Source organism: Leucoraja erinacea, chromosome 19 (assembly GCF_028641065.1).
Source record: "Leucoraja erinacea ecotype New England chromosome 19, Leri_hhj_1, whole genome shotgun sequence".
NCBI classification, from domain to species: domain Eukaryota; kingdom Metazoa; phylum Chordata; class Chondrichthyes; order Rajiformes; family Rajidae; genus Leucoraja; species Leucoraja erinaceus.
The window spans coordinates 32,944,221-32,970,900 of record NC_073395.1 but is presented as its reverse complement, the minus strand read 5'-3'; the positions used below and the strand labels follow the sequence as shown (position 1 = coordinate 32,970,900).

Below are 26,680 nucleotides of genomic sequence, written 5' to 3'. Positions count from 1 at the left end.
TTGATAAGAAACAGCTAATTAACTGTGCCTCTGTGCTCTGTCCGATAGTTGTGTAAAGTTGCCTCTTTGTTTTAAATGTCCCACAAGTATTTCAGGCATTTCATTCCAGTGCAAGCTGAAGGGCCTGTCCCACTTGGGCGTCATTTACGTGACATGCTAAAAATTGGTTGGCGCGTTGTGACACATGCAAGGCGCGTGGTGAGGCGTGGTGGCGTAAGCAGTAACGCGCAGTAATGCGCGGTGCCCCAGGATTTTGTGAGGCCCAAAATCCTCACGTGCCGCCTGCGTGGCGTATCCCTTGCGCACGCTGACGTACTGACAGCATACGTGTAGCGTGCGGTGATGCATGGTTACGCACGGTGATGCACGAACGTTGCCTATGCTAATTTATTATGCGTCACAGTGCATCAACGTCCGTAACCATATGCCGCCCGTATGCCATTGGCGCGTCATTTGAGCGCCGCACCACGTGACCACCCAGCGCGTAGGTTTGAAAACTTTCACCATAGTATATGTGATTTTCACTGGAAAAGTCCTTGCCACAGAGATCGGACTAGGTACGAGCTACATCGCAAATGGCTCCCAAAGAGGGCAGGGCCCTCAGGGGCACTTGGCGCGCGACTGTCGTACTGCTAGACGATTTTCGCCCGACAGTCACTACTGGCCTGTCGCGTAAATGACGCGCAAATGGCACCCAAGTGGGACAGGTCCTTAACAATGCAGTAATGCCTGGGTGTATGTGCATCGCTCAGAGGTAACGCTCCAAGCCAGAATTGACTTGATGACAAAAGGGTTGTCCTCAATATCTGCAAGACAAAGATCCTCTCCCTCTCGTTACATTGCCCACCAACAGTAAAAATTCATGGCAAGACCCTTTAAAGTGTCATGATATGGCAAGAACCTTTACCATATCTTGAGTGCAGTGGTAAAGTGAAGCCAAACTTTGATGATTACATTTATCAACACCTTCAGTGTGCCAGCAAAGTCTTTGGTCAATTGAAAAATAAAGGGTGAAGGGTTGCAACCCAGCGGCATGAATTTTGACTTCTCCAAATTCAAATAATCCTTGCTTTCCCTCTCTCTTTGTCCCTCCTACACCCTAGTTCTCCGATTAGTTTCACTGTCCTCCTGATTAATTGGGTTTGTTTGCCTCGTTGCCACTTTCCCCTCAGCCAACTATAAATCATCGTCTGCCTTGATCTGTCATTTTCCATACCCTTCCATATTGTCAAGTCAAGAGAGTTTATTGTCATGTTTCCCAAACAGGCCAATGAAATTCTTGCTTGCTGCAGCACAACAGAATATTGTAGGCATAAATACAGAACAGGTCAGTGTGTCTATATACCATAGACCATATATATGCACATAAATAAACAGATAAAGTGCAATAGGCAATTGAGGTCGTATTTAGTAGCCTGATGGCTGTGGGGGAGAAGCTGTTCCTGAACCTGGATGTACCAGATTTCAGGCTCTTGTACCTTCTACCTGATGACAACGGAGAGATGAGTGTGTGGCCAGGATGGTGTGGGTCTTTGAAGATGTTGGCAGCCTTTTTGAGGCTGGCTTCCATCTCCCCTGACTCTCAGTCAGAAGAAGGGTCTCGACCTAAAACATCACCTATTCCTTTTCTCCAGAGATGTTGCCCGTCCTGCTTAGTTAGTCCAGGGTTTTGTGTTTATCTCTGGTGTAAACCAGCCTCTGCATTTCCTTCTTTCACAAGTCATGCACTCCGTTACATTACCACCAGATGGCACATTTTGTTGCAATGTTGTGATTCGTATCCTTATTTAGTTTACTTTTTGTTTTAGAGATAGAGCTTGGAAATAGGCACTGCGACCCACCAAGTCCATGCTGATTAACAGTCACGTACACATTAGAGAGAATTTACAGAAGCCATCCTACAAATCTGCACATCTTTGGAATGTGGGTGGAAACCAGTTCACTCGTAGAAAACCCACGTGTTCACAGGGTGAACGTCCAAACTCTGTGCAAACAGCACCCATAGTCAGGATAGAACCCGGGTCTCTGGCGCTGTAAGGCAGCAACTCTACCGCTGTGCCACCGTGCCACCCTCTGCATCACTGTTATATGAAGATAGGAAGATTAAGTTTTATATTCAAGAAAGAGCCACGAATTAATGTAATACATTTTAATACATACCTAGTTATAACTGCCTATTAGAAGGGCAAAATAACAAATTATATATCTAAATAAAAAATATTGCAATGTCTAAAATTCTGGAATCATAACAGATAATTATAGAAATAATTAGTGAATCTGGTAAGAATTTTGAAGAGAGAAACAAATTTCAGGTCAATGGAACTTGTGAAATGTTAACTCTGTGTTTCTCTCCACAAATGTTGCCAAGTATTTCCTTTATGTTCTGTTTTTAACCTTAGATTAATAACTGTATTTTGTTACATATATTTACATAACCATTACTGTTTCACCTTATGGAGAAATAATCATGAACCAAATCTTTACTCTGAAGGTGGTGGATAGGTTGGCTCACAGGAGCACTCTCAAAGCATGGTCTAGTCATGTGTGGGCTGTTGCACTCTTTGGGATTTCTGAATCTCAGGTGGTTACTGCAGGGAAATGTCAAGCAGAGGCAAAATACCCCTGAAGAAACGTGGAAGAGAAACATGTCCCAGAGACCTTTGACCTTCCAGGGGTTGGCAAATGATTGAAGCAAACCAGTGGATTAATCACCTGCTTTCTCACCCACTTGCGATTTGTATCTGGTCTGGAGAGATCAAAGAGAAAAGCCGAGAAAGTACATGGATCTTGTCCACTCGCTTAAATCCAAGGGTATTAAAGGAATTGGCTGTAGATATAATGGAGCCATTGACCAACATTTAGATGAATGAGACGGGATAATTTGAAACATATAATATTCTAAAGGGACCTGACGGTGTAAATGTTGAGATATTTCCAAAAGTAGGGGACATAGCTTCAGGATAAGGAGTTGGTCAATTAGAGATTAAATGTGTGGGAATTTTAACAGACGGTGGTGAATCTCTGGAATTCTCAGTCCTGAAGGGATCTTGAGGCTAGATCATTTGAGGTATTTAAAGAGAAGATAGATCCATTTTTGAGAGATTGAGGAATTGGTATTGATAATTGGTGGTGGGGGGTAACTTAGGGCAGATTTGCCATGATCATACTGAATAGCAGCACAAGCTTGTAGAGCTGAGTAGTCTAAACTGCTTCTGTTGTCTTAAGATCTTATTCTTAAGGGAGAAGAAATAAACTTTTATATTTTTATCATGCAGGGTAGAGGGATGTATGGCACATTGCCCAAAGAACATGCTGTTTGATGAAGTCACACTCAGATGCGTATATCCAGAGGATTGTGAGTGTTTCAATTTATATTACTCCAAATTTTAATTTTCTTGGCTAATATTCATTAAGATGAAGGATGAAACTCACAATGGAAAACTAATGTATTGATTATTTCTTGGCCATTTATATGAGAGTTTAGTGGTTAACGCTTTGAATTGTCTCCTGTATTTACACAGACTACTTCACTGACAATCCACTTAGAAGTGAGACCAGAACAAGAAAATATTATTTTTCTTTTGTTGTGGCTTGGTTGGTTGTATTCTTGCCTCTGAGTTTCAAGTTGTATCATGTATAAAATAATGAGAGGAATAGATTGGGTAGATGTACAGAATCTCTTGCCCAGAGTAGGAGAATCGAGATCCAGAGGACATAAGTTCAATATGAAGGGGTAAAGATTTAATAGGAATCTGAGGGGTAACTTTTTCACACAAAGGGTGGTAAGTGTATGGAACAAGCTGCCAGAGGAGGTAGTTGAGGCTGGGACTATCCCAACGTTTAAGAAACCATTAGACAGGTACATGGATAGAACATGTTTGGAGGGATATGGACCAAGTGCGGGCAGGTGGGACTAGTGTAACTGCGACATTTTGGCCGTTGTGGGCAAGTTGGACCGAAGGGCATGTTTCCACACTTTATCACTATCACTATATCCATGGCCTGTGTTTAAGTGCAGCACTTAGGGAATACTTTATCAGAGATGTAACTTTTCTCGTGAGATATTCGGTTGTGATTGTCTGTTCAGCAAGGTGCCACTACTGAATGAAAAGTGGAGGAGAGATATCCTTGTGCCCTTCCTGATATTTATCACTCAATTAACATCACAGGAGAGGATAATTTGTGCATCATTGTATGAGCACTGTGTGTAAAAGAACTATCGCAATTCCTATGTTATGACTACAGTACCAAGTACTTCATGAATGAGAACCTTCCTTGAAGGTGGAATCACAGATAGATAGTGGTCAAAAAGGCTTTTGGCACATTGGCCTTCATCAGTCAGAGTGTTGGGAGGTCACGTTGCAGTTGTATAAGATGTTGATGAGGCCTAATTTTGAGTATTGTGTTCAGGTCTGGGCACCATGTTATAAGAAAGATGTTGCCAAGCTGGAAAGGGTACAGAGATCTATGGGGATGTTGCCAGGACTCAAGGGTCTGAGTTATAGGGAGAGGTTGAGCAGGCTGGGGCTCTATTCCTTGGAGGATGAGGGGTGATCTTATAGAGGTGTGTAAAATCATGATGTAATAGATTGAGTAGATGCACAAAATCCCCTTCCTAGAGTGTAGGTGAATATAGGACACAGGTTTATGGTGGGGAAAAAGATTGAATATGAATCTGAGGGGTAACTTTTTCACTCAAAGGTTGGCGGGTATATGGCTTCCAGAGCAGATAGTTGAAGCAGGGTCTATCCCAACATTTAAGAAACTGTTAGACATGGGTAGGACAGCTTTGGAGGGATATGGACCAAACGCGGGCAGATGGGGCTGGAGTAGCTGGGACATGTTGGCTGGTGTGGGTAAGTTGGGCCGAAGGGCCTGTTTCTGCACCGTGCTACTCTGTGACTTTATGGCTCTAACTGCTTTGGGATGTCTGAACGGAATGTGATTGTGCTCTGTAAATGCAAGTCTTCCTGATTTCCTTCAGTTCATTTAATATTAGTGATTCAGGTCATTGACATGATATTGTCATAGAAATATCAAACATAATGAAGCAAGGCTAAAACTAATTAAAGCGATGCAGATCTTTTAATTTACAATACCTTTTGCAATTAAGTTAACGTCTATCGTAAATTAAAAATGGTTTATGTCAAAAGGTGTGCGTTTCATTAATTTATCCACAAAGAATGTGTCACTATATTCACAATGCATAAGTGGAATAGAACTACAGGAATGTAGAATCCTTTTCTAACAATGAAAGTGGGGAAATAATGGCAACTCAAAATGAAAGCAATAAAAAATGGGGATTTGAATGTGATATTAGTAACAATAAATGATACAATAAATGTTTATTTCCTAACAGGTATTAACATAACTACAACTGATTTACCTTATTTAACACCAACAACATCTCCAGCAACAGAAGCAACATACAGATTTTCCACCACACCAATGACGTCAGCAGTAAGACAGTTAACAATGACCATTCCTGGTCCAACAACAGCTCTTTCAACGATGACAACCGTTACCTCTAAACCCCCGGTAACTTCCTCTACACCGGTTCAGACAACATCTTTTACATCTACAGAACCTGCTATAAAGTCTACGGAGACCACTCTAACTTCGGTCGGGAGTACCAGTACAACAAACGTTACAACTGAGGTTCCAGGCCCACCTGGAACTTCTATACACACTACTGAAAAGATGCCTCCTTCCAGCAGCATGGGTTACTCAACCACATCAGCTAGCAACACTTCTGAAGTGATTATTTACCCAACACATGGTGCAGATACCACTGTTCAGCCAGAAGTAATAAAACCTCAGTATAGCACAACCACTGAAAGCACTGCAACTACAACAAGTCAACAGGTAACAGTGGCGGAGGCAGTAATCACAACAGAGGGGGTAAGCAGCCAGTCTGCAGCACCAGCTACCACCACGAGCAGGACATCGGCCCTCACTCCAGAAGTGCCTGCCACCCTTGTGACAACTCCAACTCCCTCAGTTTCAGCTTCATCAATGAGCGTTGAGGAGAAAGCCACATCGGAGCTGACCACAGCGTCACAGACTTCTACTTTAACTCGGACAACACCTCTTTCTGCAACCAGTCCTCAGCTAGAAACTACAATTCCATTTGGAATCTCTGATTCTCAAACTGTGGCACCATCGGTGACTCCAGCACTATGCACAGTAGGAGAACATTTACCTTTCTTTTCCTCCTTGAATGAAAACATTGTAATGAAAAATTTAAAATAAAACGCTAGAATTATTTTTCTTGTTGGAAATGTGAATATACATGTAATGTTCTATATATGCTCACATTATAATGTATTATAGCTTACAGATATTTCCTTCAGAAGAAAAATAGTAATTTCTCCATCATACACTTATGGACATCCAACATGACTACAGGCCATTTGGCCCACCACATCTGCACCTACCATTGGGTACCCATCTGTATTAATCCTATTGCAGCATGGTTCATATCATTCCTTGGTGAGGCAATTCATGTACTCATCTGGACACTTACATGCTGCTAACAACCCTGCTTCCACAACTCTCTCTGCAGTTATTCCATGCACTCATCTCTCTTTAGGTGAAAAAGATCCCCCTCAGATCCCCTCTAAATGTCTTATACCTTACTCCAGATTTATATTCTTTAGTTTTATATTTCTTTGATATGGGGAAATGTTTAATGCACTTTCCTTTAAATTACCTCTGCACCTCCCTGGTGCTGTCACATCCTTCCTGTATTGTGGTGACCAGAACTGCAAAATGTCTCCAAATCTCTCATCCCGATAATAGGAAAAACTATATTGATCTGAAAATTAAACATAATGGTAGACTTTGCCATCTGAATGTTCATATTTAATAACATTTTTTGTAGCTTTGCTCACAACTTTGAAGGAGGCCAGTCAACATCAAGTCCATGCCAGCTCTCAGAGCATGTGTGCATGACTTCTTCAGTCTTCAGTCAAGAATTCTATTGCACACAACACAATCTGGATGAGTAGTACATACAGTACTAACATCCAAAGTGTTTCTGATGCTATAAATGAATCTTAACAGCTGTTTATTAATGGGGACAAAACTCATGATTCTATGCTTTGTATGATTTGAGTCCTCATGTCAGCCATCTTTGGAACTAAGTGCCATGACTATTTGTCAAATGATGATTTGTATTTGAAACAAAACATTGCAACAGATTTGTCACTACTCAGACACCTTATTTCCAAGCATTACTTCATGTTGCTTAGTGAATGTATTATATGTATCTTCGGATATTCTTTTCAAATCTGTATTATGTCTTCCAGTGCCCTTTTAATGTGACACAGCCAAGTTGTGGTTTTCTGGGAATGCCGGTCCAGATCAACAATGATAGGTGCTGCCCGCAATGGGAGTGTCCATGTGAGTACTGGTTTCAGATTTGTGCTGTGCCACATTAGACAATATTCTTATGGGAAACCAAGTCACACATAGCAAAATGCCAAAGAGAAAATGCACTAATATAACGTAGAATAAGTCCATTTGTTCCCGAAAATGAAAAGCTGAAAATCCACAGATGCTGGAAATCTGAAATCAAAGCAAAAAATGCTGTAAATTCTCAGCAGATCAGACTGCATCTGTGGGAAGTGAAACATAGTCCAGAGGATCTGAGGAAGGGTTTTCCACCTGAAATGTTAACTCTTTCACTTCCCACTGAAACAGTCTGACCTGCTGAGTATTTCCAGCAGTTTTTGCTTTTGTTACACTTGCGTTTCAGAGGGTAGACATCATCAGAATTCCAGTCCTGAACTTCACTTCTAAGTTGCGGGTACAATCCATATTTATTTCCCACTCAGCTAGATTTGTACTGGCGAGGAGATCAGAAATCAGTAGCACAACTGTAAGGCAAAGGCAGTGCATTGCTTAAGTTACTGTACAAGCCGCCTGTGTTCCTGAATCACACTATGGCTGTTGGCAAATGTAAAATAATTAATTACATTTGTAATTTAAAAAAAAAAGAAGTAAGTTTCAGTGTTAGTTGTTGTAATACTCATCATGTTCTCTAATGTCCTTTGGGGACAGAATATGCAGACTTTACCACATCAGGATGTGAGTCAAGGTTCACCTGTGTGTTGACTTCTAGCTAACTAGCATAGTTAGTTAGAAGTCAAAAGTGGATGGGCAATAAACGTTGACCATGTCCATATCTTGTAACCAAATAAGTAAAATAAAAGGTTTTGTAACAGGTTAACAACATCAAGACCTTCTAGCTGCACTAAAATTTTAAGGTGAATGCTTACTTTAAAAAATAATCTTTGATCACACTTCCAGCTAGTTTCCGATAAACCATTAGAGCTAGAGACCGATTTGGGATGACAATGTCAAATGTAACAAAAGCAAAAAATGCTGGAAATACTCAGCAGGTTGGACTGCTTCAGTGGGAAGTGAAACAGTTAACATACTTATATCACCCTATGCCAGAATAATTAAGGTTGAGGTGTGCATGGGAAATGCCATTTTGGGAAGCTACAGCAAAAAACAAGTGTAGTTGGAGATGTAATAAAACTTTAAAATGAAATCTAGCCTGGAAACTGTGCACCACAGGCCCCTCATTAAATATAGAAAAGCCCAATGTACATAAAATATTAGATTTATATGTTCAAATTCTTTTAATTTAAAATAATGATTTTTTAAACTTGGTTTGTCAGGTCGCTGCTCAATGTTCTCTGACCTACACGTCATTACATTTGATGGCAATGATGTAGGAGTTTATGATGCTGCAGCCTATGTATTGACCCTGTTACCACAAGAAACTATTGTTGCTCATATTGAACAATGTTCAACCCGGGAGGTAATGAAACACTTTTCTAAGACTGGAATGTAACATTGAAGGTAGAACTTTTATTAAAAATGTACGTTAAATTGTAGACACAAGGAACTGCAGATGCTGATTTACAAAAAAAAAGACACAAAGTGCAGGATTAACTCAACTGGTCAGACAGTATCTGTGGAGCACATTGATAAGCGACATTTTGGGATGGGACCCTTCTTCAGACTGATTGTAGTAGTAGGGAGAAAGCTAGAAGAGGAGTGGGGATGGGACAAAGTCTGGCAAGTGATAGGTGGGGGGGGGGGGGGGGGGGGGGGGGGGGGGGGGGGGTATTTGCAGATGGGTGGATAAAGGCCAGAGATGGAAAGAAGACAAAAGGTTGTGAAATAAGGAGAAAAGAGGAGTGAAATGTGAAGCCAGAAGAAAAGTCTAGGTCAGTGGTTCCCAACCTTTTTTAGGCCATGCCCCACCTAATCACCTCTAAAATCCTGATCTCCCCCCCTCCTCCCCCATGTGGTGATATATAATTCTTATCATTTATAAAAGTGAACTCCATTTCAACTGAAGAAGCTTAAAACGCCAATACCTTGGTTTAAACAAGCTTCAAAAGAACATGGCATCCATGAAAAAGAAAAATGAAATAAACAAAAGACAGTTAAAGTTCTGAGCAAGAAATTACTAAAAAATTGTAAAAAAAAAAGAAAAAAACATTAGGTGGAAATTGCCCCCCCCTTAAAAATCAAATTGCCCCCCTGTAGGGCGTACACGCCCCACGTTGGGAACCACTGGTCTAGGTGAAGCGATGGGGGAAGGCAAAAGGGTTGTTGTTGTTGGTTAGTTACCTAAAATTGAATAATTCAATATTCATACCTCTTTAAGTTGTAAGCTACCCAAGCGGACTATGAGCTGCTGTGCCTCCCGTCCCATTTGCATGCGGCCTCACTCTGGCAGTGGAGGAGGCCCAGGATTGAAAGGTCAGTATGGGAATGGGAAGAGGAGTTAAAATGGTTAGCAACCAGGAAATCCAGCAGGCCTTGGTGAACCGAGCACAAGTGTTCGGTGAAACAGTTGCCTTGTCTATGCTTGGTCTCGCTACATTGGGAGCACCCAATGCAGTAGATGAGGTTAGAGAAGGTGCATGTGAACCTCTGATTCACCTGGTGGGACTGTTGGAGTCTCTGGATGGATGTGTGGGAGAAGGTTAGGGACAGGTGTTACATCTCCTGAGGTTGGAGGGGATTAAACTGCCATCAGCCTCTCCAAAATAATATGCTATTCATTGGTATTAATTTTGTGCATCTTTATAGCTGCTAAGTGAGTGGGCAGAAATGTGGCTGATAGTATAATGTGACAAGAAGATAGAAAAGATCTTTTAGATAGAACACCAGAACCTGAGGTACCACTGGTTGGCGCCAGCAATGGCTGCCTCGCCAACAGTCTGTCTGTCCTTTCCTTCTTTGTGTTTTAATAGTATGTGCTAAATGTATGTTTTTAGTGTTCTTTAGCTTGTTTTATGTGGGGGTGGGGTTGGGGGAAATGTACCTCGACGAAGATACGATTTTTCTCCGTATCGTATCTCTGTCCACACTGCGGCCTAACATCGAGGAGTTGCCGGCTTTTGCTGGAGACTTACTTTGAGAACTCCAGCTGTGGGTGCCTGCGGACATTAACATCGCGGAGCCCGCGGTCTCCGGTTAGAGACCGATTTCGGGAACTCAAAGCCACAGGAGCTTCGATTGCCCCAACGCGGGAGCTTCGACTGCCGCCTGCAGGAGCTTCGATGGTCCCGGTGGATGGTTTGACTGCCCTGACCGCGGGAGAATAAAGAGGAAGAAGTTGGAATTTTTTGCCTTCCATCACAGTGAGGAATGTGGGGAATCTGCTGTGGTGGATGTTTATGTTAACTTTTATGTCGTTGTATGTCTTGTTGCTTTTTTTCGGATGGCTGTATGGTAATTCGCATATCACTGTACCTTAATTGGTACACGTGACAATGAAAGACATTTTGACCGTTGAAACCTTTGAACAGTGTTTAAATGGAAAGAGACTCCAGAATGATGCTGTATAGAGGAATTTAACAGTCCAGGTGAATGGAGCATGGAAAATAAGTATGTAGACAAAATAAATCATGAAAATGGAAAAACAACCTTTATTGCAGGGGAATGGAGTGTTAAAACCTTCTGACAATTCTTGCTGCCACTAGGCCCACACTTGGGCAAAACAGCTTGGGCTCCAGTAGGAGGGATAGGTGATTGTTGTAGGTTGGTTACAAATAGTCCTGAAACAAAGGCATTGTATTATGAATAAACGTTGTTCAGGTTGGGCTCTTACTCATTGGAGTGTAGAAAGACCTATAGGCAAGACCTATAGTTTGCAAGAAAAATAGACACCTTACTGAAGAATCATAGGGGGATAGAGAGAGTAGATGCTGAGAGGATGTTTTCCCTTTTTGGGGAAATCTGGAATTAGAGGCCCTTGGTTTATAATAAGGAGCCATTCATTACAGGTGATGCGCAGGAAGAATTTCTTCTAACTGAAGGTGATGAATCTTTGCAGTTTTTTCCCCAGAGAGCTGTGGAGTGAATGGAAGGCTGAAATGGGTTATGTTTATATCAATAGGAGAACTATGGGTTACCAAAAACAGAAAATACTGGAAAAACTTACCCAGTCAAGCCCCAGGTCAGATCAGCCATGATCCTATTCTATGTTAGAGCAGGCTTAAGATGCTGTGTGACCTACTGCTGTTCATAATTAATGCGTTCATATGTTAAATTAATTTCTAAACAATAGTATTTTTATCATCTAATGAAAATTACTCACTGATTGTTGGAACGTATCAGCTGAAATGTTTCTCAAAAATACTTTTATTAATTCCAGAGTGCAAATTCTATAAGGCGTCCTGTAAGTAAATTACAATTATTTAAACTAAATTTTGATCCTGCTCATTTCAAGTAATTATTAATGCAGGACATTTGTTTTGTAATTCTGCACATTATGTTTGCCTTTAAGGTGCCTGGGGGAAACTCTGGATTATGCTTTAAAAAGTTGAACATAACCTCGCATAAGCACAGAGTTCTCATTGATCGACTTGAAAGATTGGTGAGTGCGGGACTCAGAATTTAAATATGATTGCTAACCTCTTTTACATTCATTTTCTAAATTCACCACCGCCTTTTCTAAATTTTCTAAATTCACTAATATGTTACTAATGCAAAACTAATGTAAAGTATTAAACAGACATCAATCATCCATAAATAATAAACCTTTTTTTTTTGCCATTCTAGTGATATTGGATTATTTCATGATTTTCATTTCATTAATTGTATGATATTACTTTCCCATCTCAGGCACATTAATTTATTGTGTGTAAGCAATCTGTAAATGTGATGTACTTGATAAAACAAAACTACACTGGTGAAGCACTTGTGTTTTCCCTTTTCTTCAAATGTTGGGCCAAAATATTGGTCTTCCAATATTGGGTAATGAGAATTCCTAATCCTGAACTGGTGAACTGATTGAGAAGTGCTTTCTATCATGAGTGCTTTGAAGTTCTGGAGAAGGGTGGCTGGGAAGGAGGGAGGTTGATGGAACTCATGGTGAGTTTCTACAAAATGTTGGTTTGGTTGAGTATTGCGGCCCTTTGTTGGACCACACTTTATGAATGGTGTGAACGGTTTGTAAAGAGTGGAGAAGAGAATTACTGAAATTATTCCAGGCATTTTGTTATGTGGGCAGACTGGATAAACTGCAACGATACCCCTTGGAACTGTGAAATACTCAGTAAATCGGATAGAAGTGTTTGAAATCATGAAGGATAGATAGAGATTAATTGTTCCCATTAGTGGAAAAAGTCAAAAATTAAGAGATAGAATGGAGGGGATTGGCAAAAAAAAGCAACGATTACGTGATTTTTTTCTTTCACACATCAAGATGGTGGGATGTGAATGGAACTGGCAAAAGTAGTTGTGGAGGCAGTTGGCATTGAGTACGTTGCTCTAGCATAGAGCTGGTATTATTATGATGGGCTGAATGGCCTCCTATGCTGTAAACCATTCTGAGGAAACAACTTGCAAAAGCGTGATCGTGAATAGGTGGGATGTGGAACTTGGCAAGGAACACATTCCACATGAGCTGCAGGTGGGAAAGAAAATAATGATTAAATAAATAAAGAAAAGATGATTACAAAGGAGCAAATAGGATAGATTGTAATCAGTCATGGCTAGGAAAAATATGACCTGTAGGGTGGGATGCAACCAGGACATTGGAAAATTGGTGGCTGAGAAAATATGGCAATTTCTGGGAGGTTCTGAGAAAGAAGGTGATTGGATTCAATTGTAGCTGGGAAAAGTGATTTAAATACGATAGGTCTAACTGCCAGATAGCAGTGTGAAGGGCAACCAGGAGAGGAGACAATGGTGAAGGATGGTGACTGGGGAGGTTAGCAAAAGGAAAATGAAGTAATTGGAAAAGGGATGACTGGGAAAAGAAGGTGCTCGGAACATCATCGTGGAATAGAAGCTGATTAGGACTGGGGTGATTGGGAAGGAAGGTACTGAGGAGCAAAATAGTGCAGCATTTTGGAGGATGTGATAGGGATGATGGAGATTGAGATGATTGGGTGGACGATGATCAATGGGAGGTGGATGATCAGAGTTGAAGTTGGAAGGAGGGCGATCAGTGGAGTAGGCGCAGCTTGGGCATGGTCTGCATGACAACAATTGGTCTGGAAAAGTTTGATACACTTTTGAGATTTGAATTTTGACTGTAAGGCAAACAAATCTATGAGCGTCTGTAGTATCTGCCAGTCTTTGATTACTACATGCATTAGGTTTGGTTCCCCATGGGCCACTCAAAAATTATGATCAAATTTGCAGCTTGAAATAATTATGGACAATTACTAATGTAGTATTCTGGCTTCAGTAAGCATTTCTAAATATAGACCAAAAGGCTAGTACTAGATTGCATTGTACCTTAAATAAATATACTGCAAGTACATTTTTATATTAGCTAATTAATTAATGTGTATAAATATTCAACTGGCTGCACGTTGTTTGAAAAGGTTGTAGATGTATTTATTTTATTTGCAGACAACAGTGAACTCTCGGCCTGCTCGACTCCCCTTCACCAAATTAGGCTTCCACATACAGGATACTGGAGCAATGTACCTGATCAAGACCCCAGCAGATGTCACAATTCAGTGGTATCGTAGCACAGGCATCATTGTGTTGGAATTTGGTTTGCCTTCCAACAGAACCATAGGAACTAAAGGCTTGTGTGGTGAGTGCACCATAGATACCAGGTGTAAATATTCTTCAGGGGATAAAAAGACAATGAATTGGTACAATGCAAGAGGCTGACGCTGATTTTAAGGGAAACCATGGGGAGAGGTTGGGGAGCGGCTGATCATAGGTGGGCATCTTGTGGGGGTACTATGCCATTGCAGGTAGAGATAATGAGGTTTGATCATAGTTGGGGCAAAACTGCCTGAAAATCTTAGATGGAAAAAGGATACCCTAGAGAGCATCCCAAAGGAATGAACATATTCTACATGTCTCCATGGCAATGTCCTTAGTAAGTTATGTAGTCAGAATTATGCAGTAAGTTGTGCCAAGATGGTCAGGTTAGAAAATAAAGAGACTGATGTCAACCCCAGTTTAATGGGATTATAATTTTCAAAGTTGACAGTGTGTGTGTGCGCATCATCCATGCAGTTTATATACATAGAGCATATGCCATGCAAAACTTTCCTCCTGCATGCTTTGAACACAAATCAATGAGATTCTAATAAAAGTCCATCACATAATGTATTTAAGGGATTAAATGAAATAAAGGAATTAAAGGGTCATGAAGAAGTTTCTACATGTCTTGGTTTTCAATCAACTCGTCCTAATCTCGTAAATGCATCCTCACATCCAATTTTCTCCCAATAGTAGAAACATCTCGATATCTGCTCTATGGATCTTGTATGTTTCAATATAATCATACCTCATTCTCCTAAATACCAATGGATAAAGATCCAACATCTTCTGGCGTCATGCTAGGATAGCCCCCTGATCCTCGGAGTTAGTCTAATGAATATCTCTTGGAATGGCTTCAATGCCAGTGCATTTCTCTCCTAAAAGAAGGGGCCAGAATGATGCACTGTACTCCACAGTACTGAAAGCATTTTTTTTTTTGTTCTGAGGCAAAGTACAACTAAAAATGATTGAGAATAAATGCAAGTTTAACATGGTTGTCATTTATATGAGAGAATAAATAATAATTTGATTCTGACTGCTGTTAGAAGAGTGTGTGGGAGATATATATGGACTATTGCAACTCACTTCTTGGCATCAGCTCCACCTACATCAACCGACTCCAACTGGTCCAGAACGCAGCCGCCCGACTCATCACCCACACCAAATCCTGGCATCACATCACTCCAGTCCTCAAACAACTTCACTGGCTTCCCATCTCCCACCGGATCACCTACAAAATCCTGATCCTCACCTACAAAGCCCTCCACCATCTGCCCCCCCCCATATCTCACTGACCTCCTCTCCCCCTACCAACCCTCATGGTCCCTCAGATCCACATCAGCTGGTCTCCTCTCCATCCACAAGTCCAACCTCCGCAGTTTTGGGGACAGAGCCTTCTCCAGGGCAGCTCCCAGGCTCTGGAACTCCCTCCCCCAACTGATCCGCAATTCCGTGTCCCTCACCATCTTCCAGTCCCGCCTCAAGACCCATCTCTTCACCTCTGCCTATCCTTAGCCCCACGTGCCGTCCCTTTTCATCTGTGCATTAATTGCCTCATACTGTGTGTTCTAGTCATGTCTCTACTATTTATTTCATTCCTCTTACATGTTTTTCCTCTACCTGCTAAATTTTTGTAAGGTGTCCTTGAGACTCTTGAAAGGCGCCCATAAATAACATTTATTATTATTATTATTATATATATATGGTCTGAAGAAGGGTTTCGACCCGAAACGTTACCTATTTCCTACGCTCCATAGATGCTGCTACACCCGCTGAGTTTCTCTAGCATTTTTGTGTACCTTATATATTATACATGTTGGGATAAGTATAATTCCTAATATGTTCATTGACTAATGGAGGATATTGCCTCTCTCCACGCACCCACCTGCAAACACCACCGTCTCTCCCCTTATTTCCTGAAGTCTTTCGCAATTTATGATTTTATATATACTGACAACTCCAATATTTTATGCAAGGGATCATAATCGTACACATAAACATTTTGTGGATAATTATTAGAATATTTTCTGAAAGAGCTAATTTCAGTCTTTATTATTTCTGCAAATGCTGTTCAGTGAAATTCACTAAACTTTGATGAGCAGAGCAAGCTTTGCTAGATGTTTGCCTGGGCTGAGCTGTTTGAAGTCAAATGAAGCATCGACAATGGCCACACTGACTACAATCAGTTAACCCGACATAGATTAAAAATTCTAACCTGCCCACTTTCTGGTCTTCACATTTAGAATGCACACAATATTGGCATTCTTACTTGGTTGATTAATGAATTGCCATACAAAAACCACACTGATAAATGGTGTTATAAATAATCATTCAATTCTATTTATTAGTTTCTAATTCCATCACTGAATACCATATAATTTTGAAGATAGACACAAAAAGCTGGAGTAACTCAGCGGGACAGGCAGCATCTCTGGAGAGAAGGAATGGGTGACGTTTCAGGTTGAGACCCATTCTTTCTCTCCAGATATGCTGCCCATCCCGCTGTGTTACTCCAGCTTTTAGTCTATCTGGTTTAAATTAGCATCTGCAGTTCCTTCCTACCATATTATTTTAACATTTATTGGAAGATATTAGTTTGAATATATTAAGACACGGGTGATGTACATTGGTGGGATGCCATCTTCAATTCATTGTCTATAAGAAATTATTGGAGCTGTTATGGACTGATCAATATCTGTTTGCTCCAGGCTGCTGCAATGGCAGCCCTGCTGACGATCTCAAGCTACTGAATGGAACCATTGTTACAGAAGTAGAAAATATAGGACTTTTCCTTGAAAGCTGGATGGTTGAAACGTCTGGATTAAAGAGAGATTGCTTTCGATGCCGAAAACAGAATTGCACCACTGGTAACTGTACTGCTTGCTTTGACATGTTGAACCAGAATCCTTGGACCCTATGTCATCAGCATGTAAGTAATGAAAAGACCCATTTCATTTTAGAATTATGCATTAATCAAAATCTTGTGTAATAGAAGAAATGTGGCGTTGTCCCTGCGGATAAATAGAACATAGATCTGTCACAATTGATATTAGCACAATGTCCATGCCAAACTTGAAGCCACGTAAAACTACTCTCTTCTGCCTGCACTTCCCTCCATTCCCACTGCCCCTTTATAACTTGGCCAAATTTGGCTAAATTTAATTTTGTGAAGTGCATTTGTGTTAAGAATTGAAACATATTTTAATGTGGGAGAGCAAGCAAAAAGGCCTCTGCAATAATCATGGAAATCAAATCAGTATATCAGTTATATAAATCACGATGGCATCAAGTAGCTAACAATCACCTTTGCATTCTTGAACACTGCAATGCAAATTCTCAGTTGGAAATTGCATGGGCGGATAGTTACTAATATTCATTTTCTAGCAATCCTACCTTCAGATATCAAAGTGCAATAGCAATCCAATTGCTACTAAATTGAAATAAAGATAGAACGTTCTGGAAACACACAGCAGATCAGGCAGCATCTGTTAAAAAGCGAAAAAGAATTGACAATCCACTCTTCATCAACATCCTGAATGTGAACTTTATTTCTTTTTCGACAGATGCTGCTTGACCGCCTAAGAGTTTTTTTGTAGGATGGAACGGCAGATGCTGGTTTGCACCGAAGATAAACACAAAATGTTGGAGTAACTCAGCGGGAGAGGTAGCATCGCTGGAGAGAAGGAATGGGGTCGCCCATTTCTTCTATTCAGAGATGCTGCCTGTCCTGCTGATTTTTTTTTGTCTGATTCCTTTTTGTGTTGAAGATGTCCAGCATCTGAAATTTTGTTTTTGATTTCCATGAGAATGTATTTGTGATTGATAATGTTTCACATTTTTGAACTAATTTGCTGCAAAATAATTATTTGGAGAAGCATTGATGATTTGTTTTTTAATTCAAGGGGTAATGGGTATAAAGGTTCCATTATTTGTTCATGTTCCTGTTCATAACTATCTTGTCCACACTAAGGTCACCCCAGAAATATTTTGTGAGCTGTGGATTAGAGATTTTCATTATGTGACACACCAATGTGATGCTTTGGCTTTATATGCGGCTGCTTGCAATAAATACAATGTTTGCATTCCATGGAGAACTCCAGAATTTTGCCGTAAGTATTTATACATTTATACTATTATCATTAGTTATTAGAAAATAATTACCATGAAACTCCAGTAACCAATCCTTTCATTTTGTTTGGTCAGAATTAAAATGTAACAACTATTCCTGGATTTATATACAAAATGAAAATTAATAATAGTGCTAACATATGGGGTGATTGCTGATCAGTGCGGACTCGGTGGGCTGAAATGCCTTTGTCTACAGTGTATCTTTAGAAGTCTAAAAAAAAGTCTAAAAAAGAGTCGTAAAAAAAGAATATGTTAGCACGAACTTTAGATTATTTTATTAATGTCCTTATAATATTACAATTTTCATACAGTTCTACTGAAACCAAATGAATATCTACAGGAAAACCCCTGTCTCACAGTACGAGTTCATTCCAAGAGTTCTCCCGAGTTTGCCCTGATTCGAACTCGGAGTTTTACGGTAATGGCCACTCGTCGGTACTCGGGGCTCTCGTGGACATTTTTCATCATGTTGAAAAATCTTCACAAGTCTTCCCGTGCTTACCTGCCATTAGCGAGTCTTCCCGAGTACCTGCCGTTAGCGCTAAGAGACGTCCCCGAGCTCCGACGTGCCCGCTACGTTCATTCTCCGTGCTTACCACGAGTTTGATTGTTTTTAAAACTCGGGAGAGCTCTTGGAATGAACTCGCACCATGGGACAGGGCTATAACAGTTGTAATGAAGTCTCTTTTTGCTCCAATGATCTTGGTCAATTCCTGGCAACTAGAAGATTAATTAAATTATATCAATTTATTCCCAGCCTTGCTCTATCTTTTATAATCATTTCATTCCGTTTGCCTAATAGCACATTTACCCATCTCAAGTGTAGATTTTCTTCCAAAACTGATTACCCATATATTTATATTTTCTGTACTCTGACTGGAAGAAGAAAATTGATTTTTCCATTCAAAGGAAACCAAACCATTCACACCAAACCTTTCAACCAAACCAGCCGCTATGACTCCCAGGAGTACATTCTCAACAGGCAACTATTCTCAGGTTAAAGAGTTCCCAAGCAAGTTTTCATTGTCTGAAATATTCCTATTCGGCTTTTTAAGTATATGGGGAATGATTGGAAAGACTGGGCTTGTATTCACTGGAGTTTAGAAGGATGAGAGGGTATCTTATAGAAGCATATACAATTATAAAAGGACTGGACAAGCTAGATGGAGGGAAAATGTTCCCAATGTTGGGGGAGTCCAGAACCAGGGGCCACAGTCTAAGAATAAAGGGGAGGCAATTAAAACTGAGATGAGAAAAAACTTTTTCACCCAGAGTGTTGTGAATTTGGGGAATTCTCTGCCACAAAAGGCAGTGGAGGCCAATTCACTGGATACATTTAAAAGAGGGTTAGATAGAGCTCTAGGGGCTAGTGAAATCAAGGGATATGGGGAGAAGGCTGGCACGGGTTACTGATTGTGGATGATCAGCCATAATCACAATGAATGGCGGTGCTGGTTCGAAGGGCCAAATGGCCTCCATAGTTTCTATGTTTCTATGTTTCTAATGTGTGGCAAACCTCTCTTCTCTGCATTACTGCTCCATTGGGATGAACTGCTCAAGAGTTACTTCAACTTATTGTCACTGTAAGTGAAGTTATGACTGTCTTATTGGAGAACTAATCAGAAATATGCCACAAAGGCATTAATGAGGACATTATTATATAAGTTACCAAATCAAAGGACATATTCACAAGGATTTGTGCTTTGTAAGGTGTGAGGTGTAAAACTTTTTGGAGCAGAATTAGAACCCATGCTTAAACTTTTGTGGTGAACAATCATGCATACAATGTGTGTAGGAAGGAACTGCAGATGCTGGTTTAAACCAAAGATAGACACAAAAAGCTGGAATAACTTGGCGGGTCAGACAGCATCTCTGGAGATAAGGAATAGGTGACATTTTGGGTCGAGACCCTATTTCAGTCTGAAGAAGGGTCCCGACCTGAAACATCACCTATTTCTTTTCTCCAGCGACTCTGTCTGAACCGCCAAGCTAGTCCAGCCTTTTGTGTCTATCATCATGAATACAACTTTGGTTGAATTGGAAGTGCATGTAATTTTTATAGTTATATTAAGAGGAGTTATCTATTAGTATGTATTTGAAATTGGTTTTCATGAATAGCGTTACCAATAATTTTGTTTGATAAAGTATTTATAGGTTAAACGCCTATTTATAAATTGATGGCTTCAAGCTTACATTTTTACATGAACTAATCCCATTGTTGTCCATACAGCACTCAGCTGCCCTGTAGGCATGGAATACCAACCTTGTGTGCCAGCTTGTGAAAGCAAAATGTGTCAGAATAAGGACTTCTATTTGGAGCACGACCCCACTTGTTCATTCATCAGTGAGAGTTGTGTCTGTCCACGTGGGACTTTGCTGCACCAACCTGATTCCAACTATTGCATTACTGAAGAAAAATGTGGTTAGTAATCGTAGCAGTCTGAATTATTTATAAAATGGGTAACAAATCAAAAATGGTACATCTGTAAACAAAGATTACTACTCTGTAGTTAAGCTAATCAACTAATTGGCAATTGTATCCAATTTAGTTCGATTTTTGTACAGTGGCAAATTTAAGTTTTCAACTTATCGAATAGTGAATGGCTTGGATAGAGTGGACGTGGGGAGGATGTTTCCACCAGTGGGAGAGTCTAGGACCAGAGGTGATAACCTCAGAATTAGAGGACATTCCTTTAGGAAGGAGATGAGGATACATTTATTTAGTCAGAGGGTGGTGAATCAATGGATATTTTACGGAAACGATAGATAGATTCTTGATTAGTACAGGTGTCAGGGATTATGTAGAGAAGGCAGGAGAAGGGGGTTAGGAGGGAGAGATAGATCAGCCATGATTGAATGGCAGAGTAGTCTTGATGGGGTGAATGGCCTAAATCTTCTCCTATCACTTATGAACTCATGAATATGCATGGTGCAGTTTTTCACAGAATCTTTGTCTGTAACACAAGTACATTATAGGAAAGTGTATCTCTTAGTTTCTGTTAAAATGATTATTATATTTTGAACAAAATAATGCACATGTGCATCCAAAAAAAACATAAATTAATGCATGATTAAATTTGACTTACGGACAAGATATGGTAAATTACGTGATCTGAACTTGTGTGTTGATTTTAACTATTTAAGTCTCGATTTGTCCCAGCCTGCACAGACAATGAAGGCCGACCACGATCGGCAGGCGAGACCTGGAATGGATCTCATAAAGGGTGCTGTATGTACAACTGCTTGGATAATGGGACCATCATCTCTATTGAACCTGAATGCAGTGAAGTATCATCGCCAATCTGTGAACGAGAAGGAGAGATTATTATTGATGTCATTGAAGAAGGAGCATGCTGTCCAAAGAAGATTTGTGGTATGTGTTATGAGCAAATGGAAAGTTCCATTATTAGAAATGAGTGTAAAGTTGTTTGCTTTTATAAACCGTAGTCTCCACAATTTGGACAAGTATTGTGCACAACATGTGTGCACAATTAAGTAGCGACTTCCAGTCACAATATCACCAAACAAGCAGCATCTCTGGATAGAAGAAATGGGTGATGTTTCAGGTCGAGACCCTTCGTCTGAAGAAGGGTCTTGACCTGAAACGTCCCCCATTCCTACTATCCAGAGATGCTGCCTGTCCTGCTGAATTGCTCCAGCATTTTGTGCCTATCTTCGGTGTAAACCCGCATCCGCAGTTCCTTCCTACACAACATCAGCAATATTTTCCAAGTTAGCATGTTGTGTGACTCGATGGAGAACTAGCTGAAGTACCTCTATGCTTCCCTTGTCCTTCTTGGTGGTGAAACGTGCAGGTTTGGGAGAAAATTGGGAGGGGAATATCTTTTGTACCACCAGAAGCTATAGGCTATTTCCCTATTTAATCTGCTAACCTTGTCTGATAATTAAGTCAAAGCGTTGGCTGCCATTTACTTGTGGCCAAATGTGAAAAAGAATTGCTCGTACCTGTTTTTTTTTCCCCATTCTCCTTCACAGAGTAAATGGCCTTTCTACTCCCTACACTAACCTTCCACCACACCATATCTCAAAATTAAATAAATTAAATGCATATAACTGAATTTATCATTTGACTTTTAGCTAAATATCTAATTAAGTGTACTGAATTTATTGCTTGGAAATATTTTGAAAAGTATACTTCAAGCATTTTAACTATTGCATTTTGTTCAGAGTGCAATTTGACCATATGTGAAAGTGATGTCCCAACATGTGAAAATGGAGACAAACTGATGATTGGCTACAGTGCCATCTCCTGTTGCCCTGAGTACCGATGTGGTAAGTTTAAGGAGGTTTACATCACAGTCTACAATTAAGAGGACTGCAAATTTGTCATTGCTCTCTTATTTGCATCCACTTATTTAAATATGTTATGGCAATGCAAAATATTAATTGCTACTTTTGTTAATTTAGTATCATGTTAATTTTGGTGTTCAAAATAACAGAATGCGACCCTCTGGCATGTCCAACAAGTTCATTGCCTGCATGCAGGGAGGACCAGTTCCTTGTTGAAGTGCGAATAGACGACTCTTGCTGTTTCTCATTTCAATGCGGTGAGTTAATGAAGTAGGAATTGATTTTTATATGAATGAGGGTGCTGTGAACAAGGTCAGATAGGAAAGGCAGTCTCTAATTTTTAAAGCAAAATGGAGCAACTCAATTAGAGTTCTCAGTCGGAATCATTTTTAATTTCAAAGGAAAGGTTGATTTACATTGTGGAAAACGGAAACGTAGTTACATATTATAGCTGGAGATAATGTATATATTTATAAAAAATGATTGATTTCATTAGGCAGTTTTTTTAAATCATGTTTTCTGCGTGTTATTGATTGGCTATAGCAGAAAACCCTACTTATAAAAACACAGTTAGTGAGATAATTACTGTTGATTTCAAAAACAACGTTTGAATTTTCTAGTGTGCGAATCATGCATTGACCCAATTCCGACGTGCAATGAAGGAGATGTTCTTGCAGTAGATCTCAACACTGCTGATCGTTGCTGTCCACTCTACCACTGTGGTCAGTGAAATATCACACTTTTAAAACTGTTTTCAAGCAATTTATGTGACATATTTAATCTTTTTGTATGTATGTTTTTTTTTGGCATAGAAACGATGATAATCCACTTTTCCAGAGAACTAAAATACCTTGGCATTTTTGGGATCTTCCTTAATGTGTTTTAAAAAGCGCTAAAATGTTTCTGCTCAATTATTGGTGCTCCGGTGGCTGGGCGGCGTTCTGGCAGCGGTGACCTGTCCTGGGTTCAGCCGCGGGCCAGTGGCCGCGTCCGATGGACTGGAGGGCGATAGCTTCGACCACCCCGGGCCGCGGTGTTTGAGCCGGCCCGTTTGCGGGGTTCGGTGAGCCACGGGACTGTTTGTACCATCGCCCGGTGGGGAATCGCCTCAGCGCAGATGGAGAAGAGGAGGGAAGAGACAGTAACCCTAAGATTTTTGCCTCCACCACAGTGAGGATGTGCTTGGAGGATACACTGTGATGGATGTTAATTTGTGTTTATTGTTGTTATTATTGTATGATTGTATGTATGACTGCAGGCACAAAATTTCGTTCAGTCGGTAAAGACTGAATGACAATAAAGGTATTCAATTCAATATTTCTTAACATTACCATTGTTCAGAAATGTATTAAGCAATTGGCTTTTGCATTTACAAGATAGTATAACCATTGATGGAATAAAGCTCTCACAGATTTTCTCTGTTGTTATCACATGCATATGTGGGAAGGTGACCATATTATCAAGGGAATCTATTCCCCAAACTTTTCAAAATGCAATGGGGATGAACTTATTTTATTAAAGCTGTCTGATGTGAGGTTAAAATGGAAATGCTAAATTGAGGAATAATTAAGGACAAAATGGCTGATGATGCCAGAGAATATATGATTGCAAAAAAAAATAAAAATCACAGCAGCATTCAGTCTGTCAGGTGCATGAGGTGTTTGTACTTCACAAGCATCTCCTTTCATTTAATTTAATTCAACTCTATCAACATATTCAATTTCCTTCCCCTTCGTGCTTCTCTAACTCCTCTTTAATAACAATATCTTCTGCCTCATCACTCCATGGGTAATTGGCTCCTCATTATATTACTACCTTTTAATGAAGTTTCTCTGGATAACTAAGAATTATTAGTATGTCCTCAAGGCCCCAGTTCTACTCTTTCCTGAAGTGGTAACATCTTCTCTACACATGCCCTCTCACAACCTTACTGACCGCCATCAGATCATTTCTATGTCTTCAGTTTCAATTTAGTTTGTCACGTGTACCGAGGTACAGTGAAGAGCTTTTGTTGCACACTGTCCAGTCAGCAGAAAGATAATACATGATCGAACCATTTACAGTGCATAGATACACGATAAGGGAATTACGTTTAGAGCAATGTAAAGCCAGCAAAGTCTGACCAAGGATAGCGCGAGGGTCACCAAAGATGTAGATAGTAGTTCAGCACTGCCCCCTGGTTGTGTTAGGATGATTCAGTTCGGCTTCCTTTTTCGCGAGAAATGAGAAATAATACAAAGTACCTGAACAGTGGAACAATTTGGCATCCTTTTCAATTCAAATAATTTAACGATTTTGACATTTCTTATTTTCTTCTTAAATGCAGTCTGTGATGAAAACTTGTGTTCCCCTCCCAACAAGACCTGCGCTGTTGGAATGAAACTTATGAAGGTGCAGATTTCAGGACTCTGCTGTCCTGACTGGCAATGTGGTAATTATGAAATTAGTTTTATAGAACATAATTAGTTTTGGGTCAATGCTTCGGTTAATTATTCTCTTATTTTGCAGATTGCAGCTGTGAAAACACTACCATGAAGATGTGTAGAGTGGTATGTTAATAATGCAATGGGAATTAGTGTATCGTTATCTAGCATGTCATCAGAACAAGCCTAATAAGAACATAAAATAATGTCTCCAAGGAATCTTCTTAATCTGTCTACATATACATTTTAAAAGGATGACGTGCATACATACTGAAAATCTCTGATTAGCTCCCTGAATTAGTTGAATGTTGAATTCTCTGATTTTGGATAACCTCCAACAACTCCTCCCTCCTCCCCTTTTTCCCCTGGAACCCTCCTGTTCTTTCCCTCCCCTCCCCTCCCCTATTCCCCAACTGGACTCGCACCTATTTCTCCCCTTCCTCCCCCCCCCCCCCCCCCCCCCCCCCCCCCCCCCCCCCCCCCCCCCCCCCCCCCCTCTTCTCTTCATACATTCCTTCCTCTGGCTTCACAACTTGCAATTCTTCAATCTTCCTGTCTCACACCTTTTGTTTTAATGTGTAGGAAGGAACTTCATATGCTGGTTTACACCAGAGGATGTTGATTTAAAGTGACGGGGGAAAGATTTAATGGGAACCTGAGGGGTAACGTTTTTACACAAAGGGTGGTGGGTGTATGGAACAAGCTGCCGAGAAGGTAGTTTAGTATAGTTTAGACATACAGCATAGAAACAGGCCTTTTGGCCCATCGAGTCAACGTTGACCATCGATCACCCACACACCAGCTCTATATTATTCCACTTTTGCATGCTACACACTAGGGGCAATTTAAGATGCCAATTAACCTACAAACCTGTATGTCTTTGGGATGTTGAAGGTAACCAAAGCACTCTGAGGAAACCCATGTGGTCACAGGGAGAATGAACAAACACCACACAAAATGAGCACTCAAGGGCAAAATCAAAGCTTGGTCTTTGGCACGGTGAGGCAGCAGCTCTACCGCTGAGCCACTGTGCCGCCTCCATATCATTGACGTGTTGGTAACTGAAACCCCAAGCCCGAGCACCCAAAAATAATTCTACATTTAAGTTATTTTCAAAACAATTCTTAAGCCAACAAATGCAAAAGTTTAGTTTAGAGATACAGCATGGAAACTGGCCCTTTGGCCCTCCATGTCCACACCAACCATCAATCACCCATTCACACCATTTCTACATTAACCCACATTCGTATCCACTTCCCGCACATATTTACAGAAGCCAACTAACCTACAGACCCCATGTCTTTGAGATGTGGAAGTAAATTGGAGCTTTATTTAAACAATGGCAGAAGTAAAAAGGTAAATTACTTTGAAAGCTAAAGGGAGTTGAGGCAGGTACCATTGTAACGTTTAAGGAAGATTTAGACTGGTACATGGATAGCGTGGGTTTAGAGAGATGTGGGCCAAATGCAAGCAGGTAGGACTAGGGCATGCTAGCCGGTGTGGGCAAGTTGGGCCAAAGGTCCCTGTTTCCATGCTGTATAACTATGACTATATGACATGGAGATAAGTACGCTGATGTTACTGCATTAGTGTTACATAAGAGGACACATTTTTTGCTCCCCAACTTTTCATTGTAATTATACTGGAAATTGCATAAATGCAGTGTGTTAAAAGTATGCTCTGATATGGTTAATGTTCAAGGGCATTTGCTGATCTACAGAGAGCTGATTAAAAGCTCAAACGATCTTGCCTCCACCACCTTCGAGGGC

General features: G+C 40.4%; 1 protein-coding gene across 3 annotated transcripts in view; it reads left to right on the top strand.

Annotated features, from left to right (window-relative positions):
• otogl (otogelin-like) overlaps positions 1-26,680 on the top strand; it is a 147,228-nt gene that overhangs the window by 102,570 nt on the left and 17,978 nt on the right. For 2 of the 3 annotated variants that reach the window (XM_055650779.1, XM_055650778.1), the window contains 12 exons: positions 3,276-3,355; positions 5,360-6,186; positions 7,311-7,404; positions 8,691-8,833; positions 11,690-11,713; positions 11,822-11,911; positions 13,900-14,089; positions 16,758-16,978; positions 18,020-18,158; positions 20,408-20,599; positions 21,338-21,550; positions 22,366-22,545. In XM_055650779.1, the coding sequence (XP_055506754.1) occupies positions 3,276-3,355; positions 5,360-6,186; positions 7,311-7,404; positions 8,691-8,833; positions 11,690-11,713; positions 11,822-11,911; positions 13,900-14,089; positions 16,758-16,978; positions 18,020-18,158; positions 20,408-20,599; positions 21,338-21,550; positions 22,366-22,508 (2,356 nt within the window). In that variant the 3' untranslated portion in view covers positions 22,509-22,545. Of the gene's footprint in view, positions 1-3,275; positions 3,356-5,359; positions 6,187-7,310; positions 7,405-8,690; positions 8,834-11,689; positions 11,714-11,821; positions 11,912-13,899; positions 14,090-16,757; positions 16,979-18,019; positions 18,159-20,407; positions 20,600-21,337; positions 21,551-22,365; positions 22,546-22,637; positions 22,746-23,108; positions 23,211-24,814; positions 24,920-24,996; positions 25,038-26,680 lie in introns of those variants that run through there. The other variant, XM_055650780.1, reaches the window with a different exon arrangement.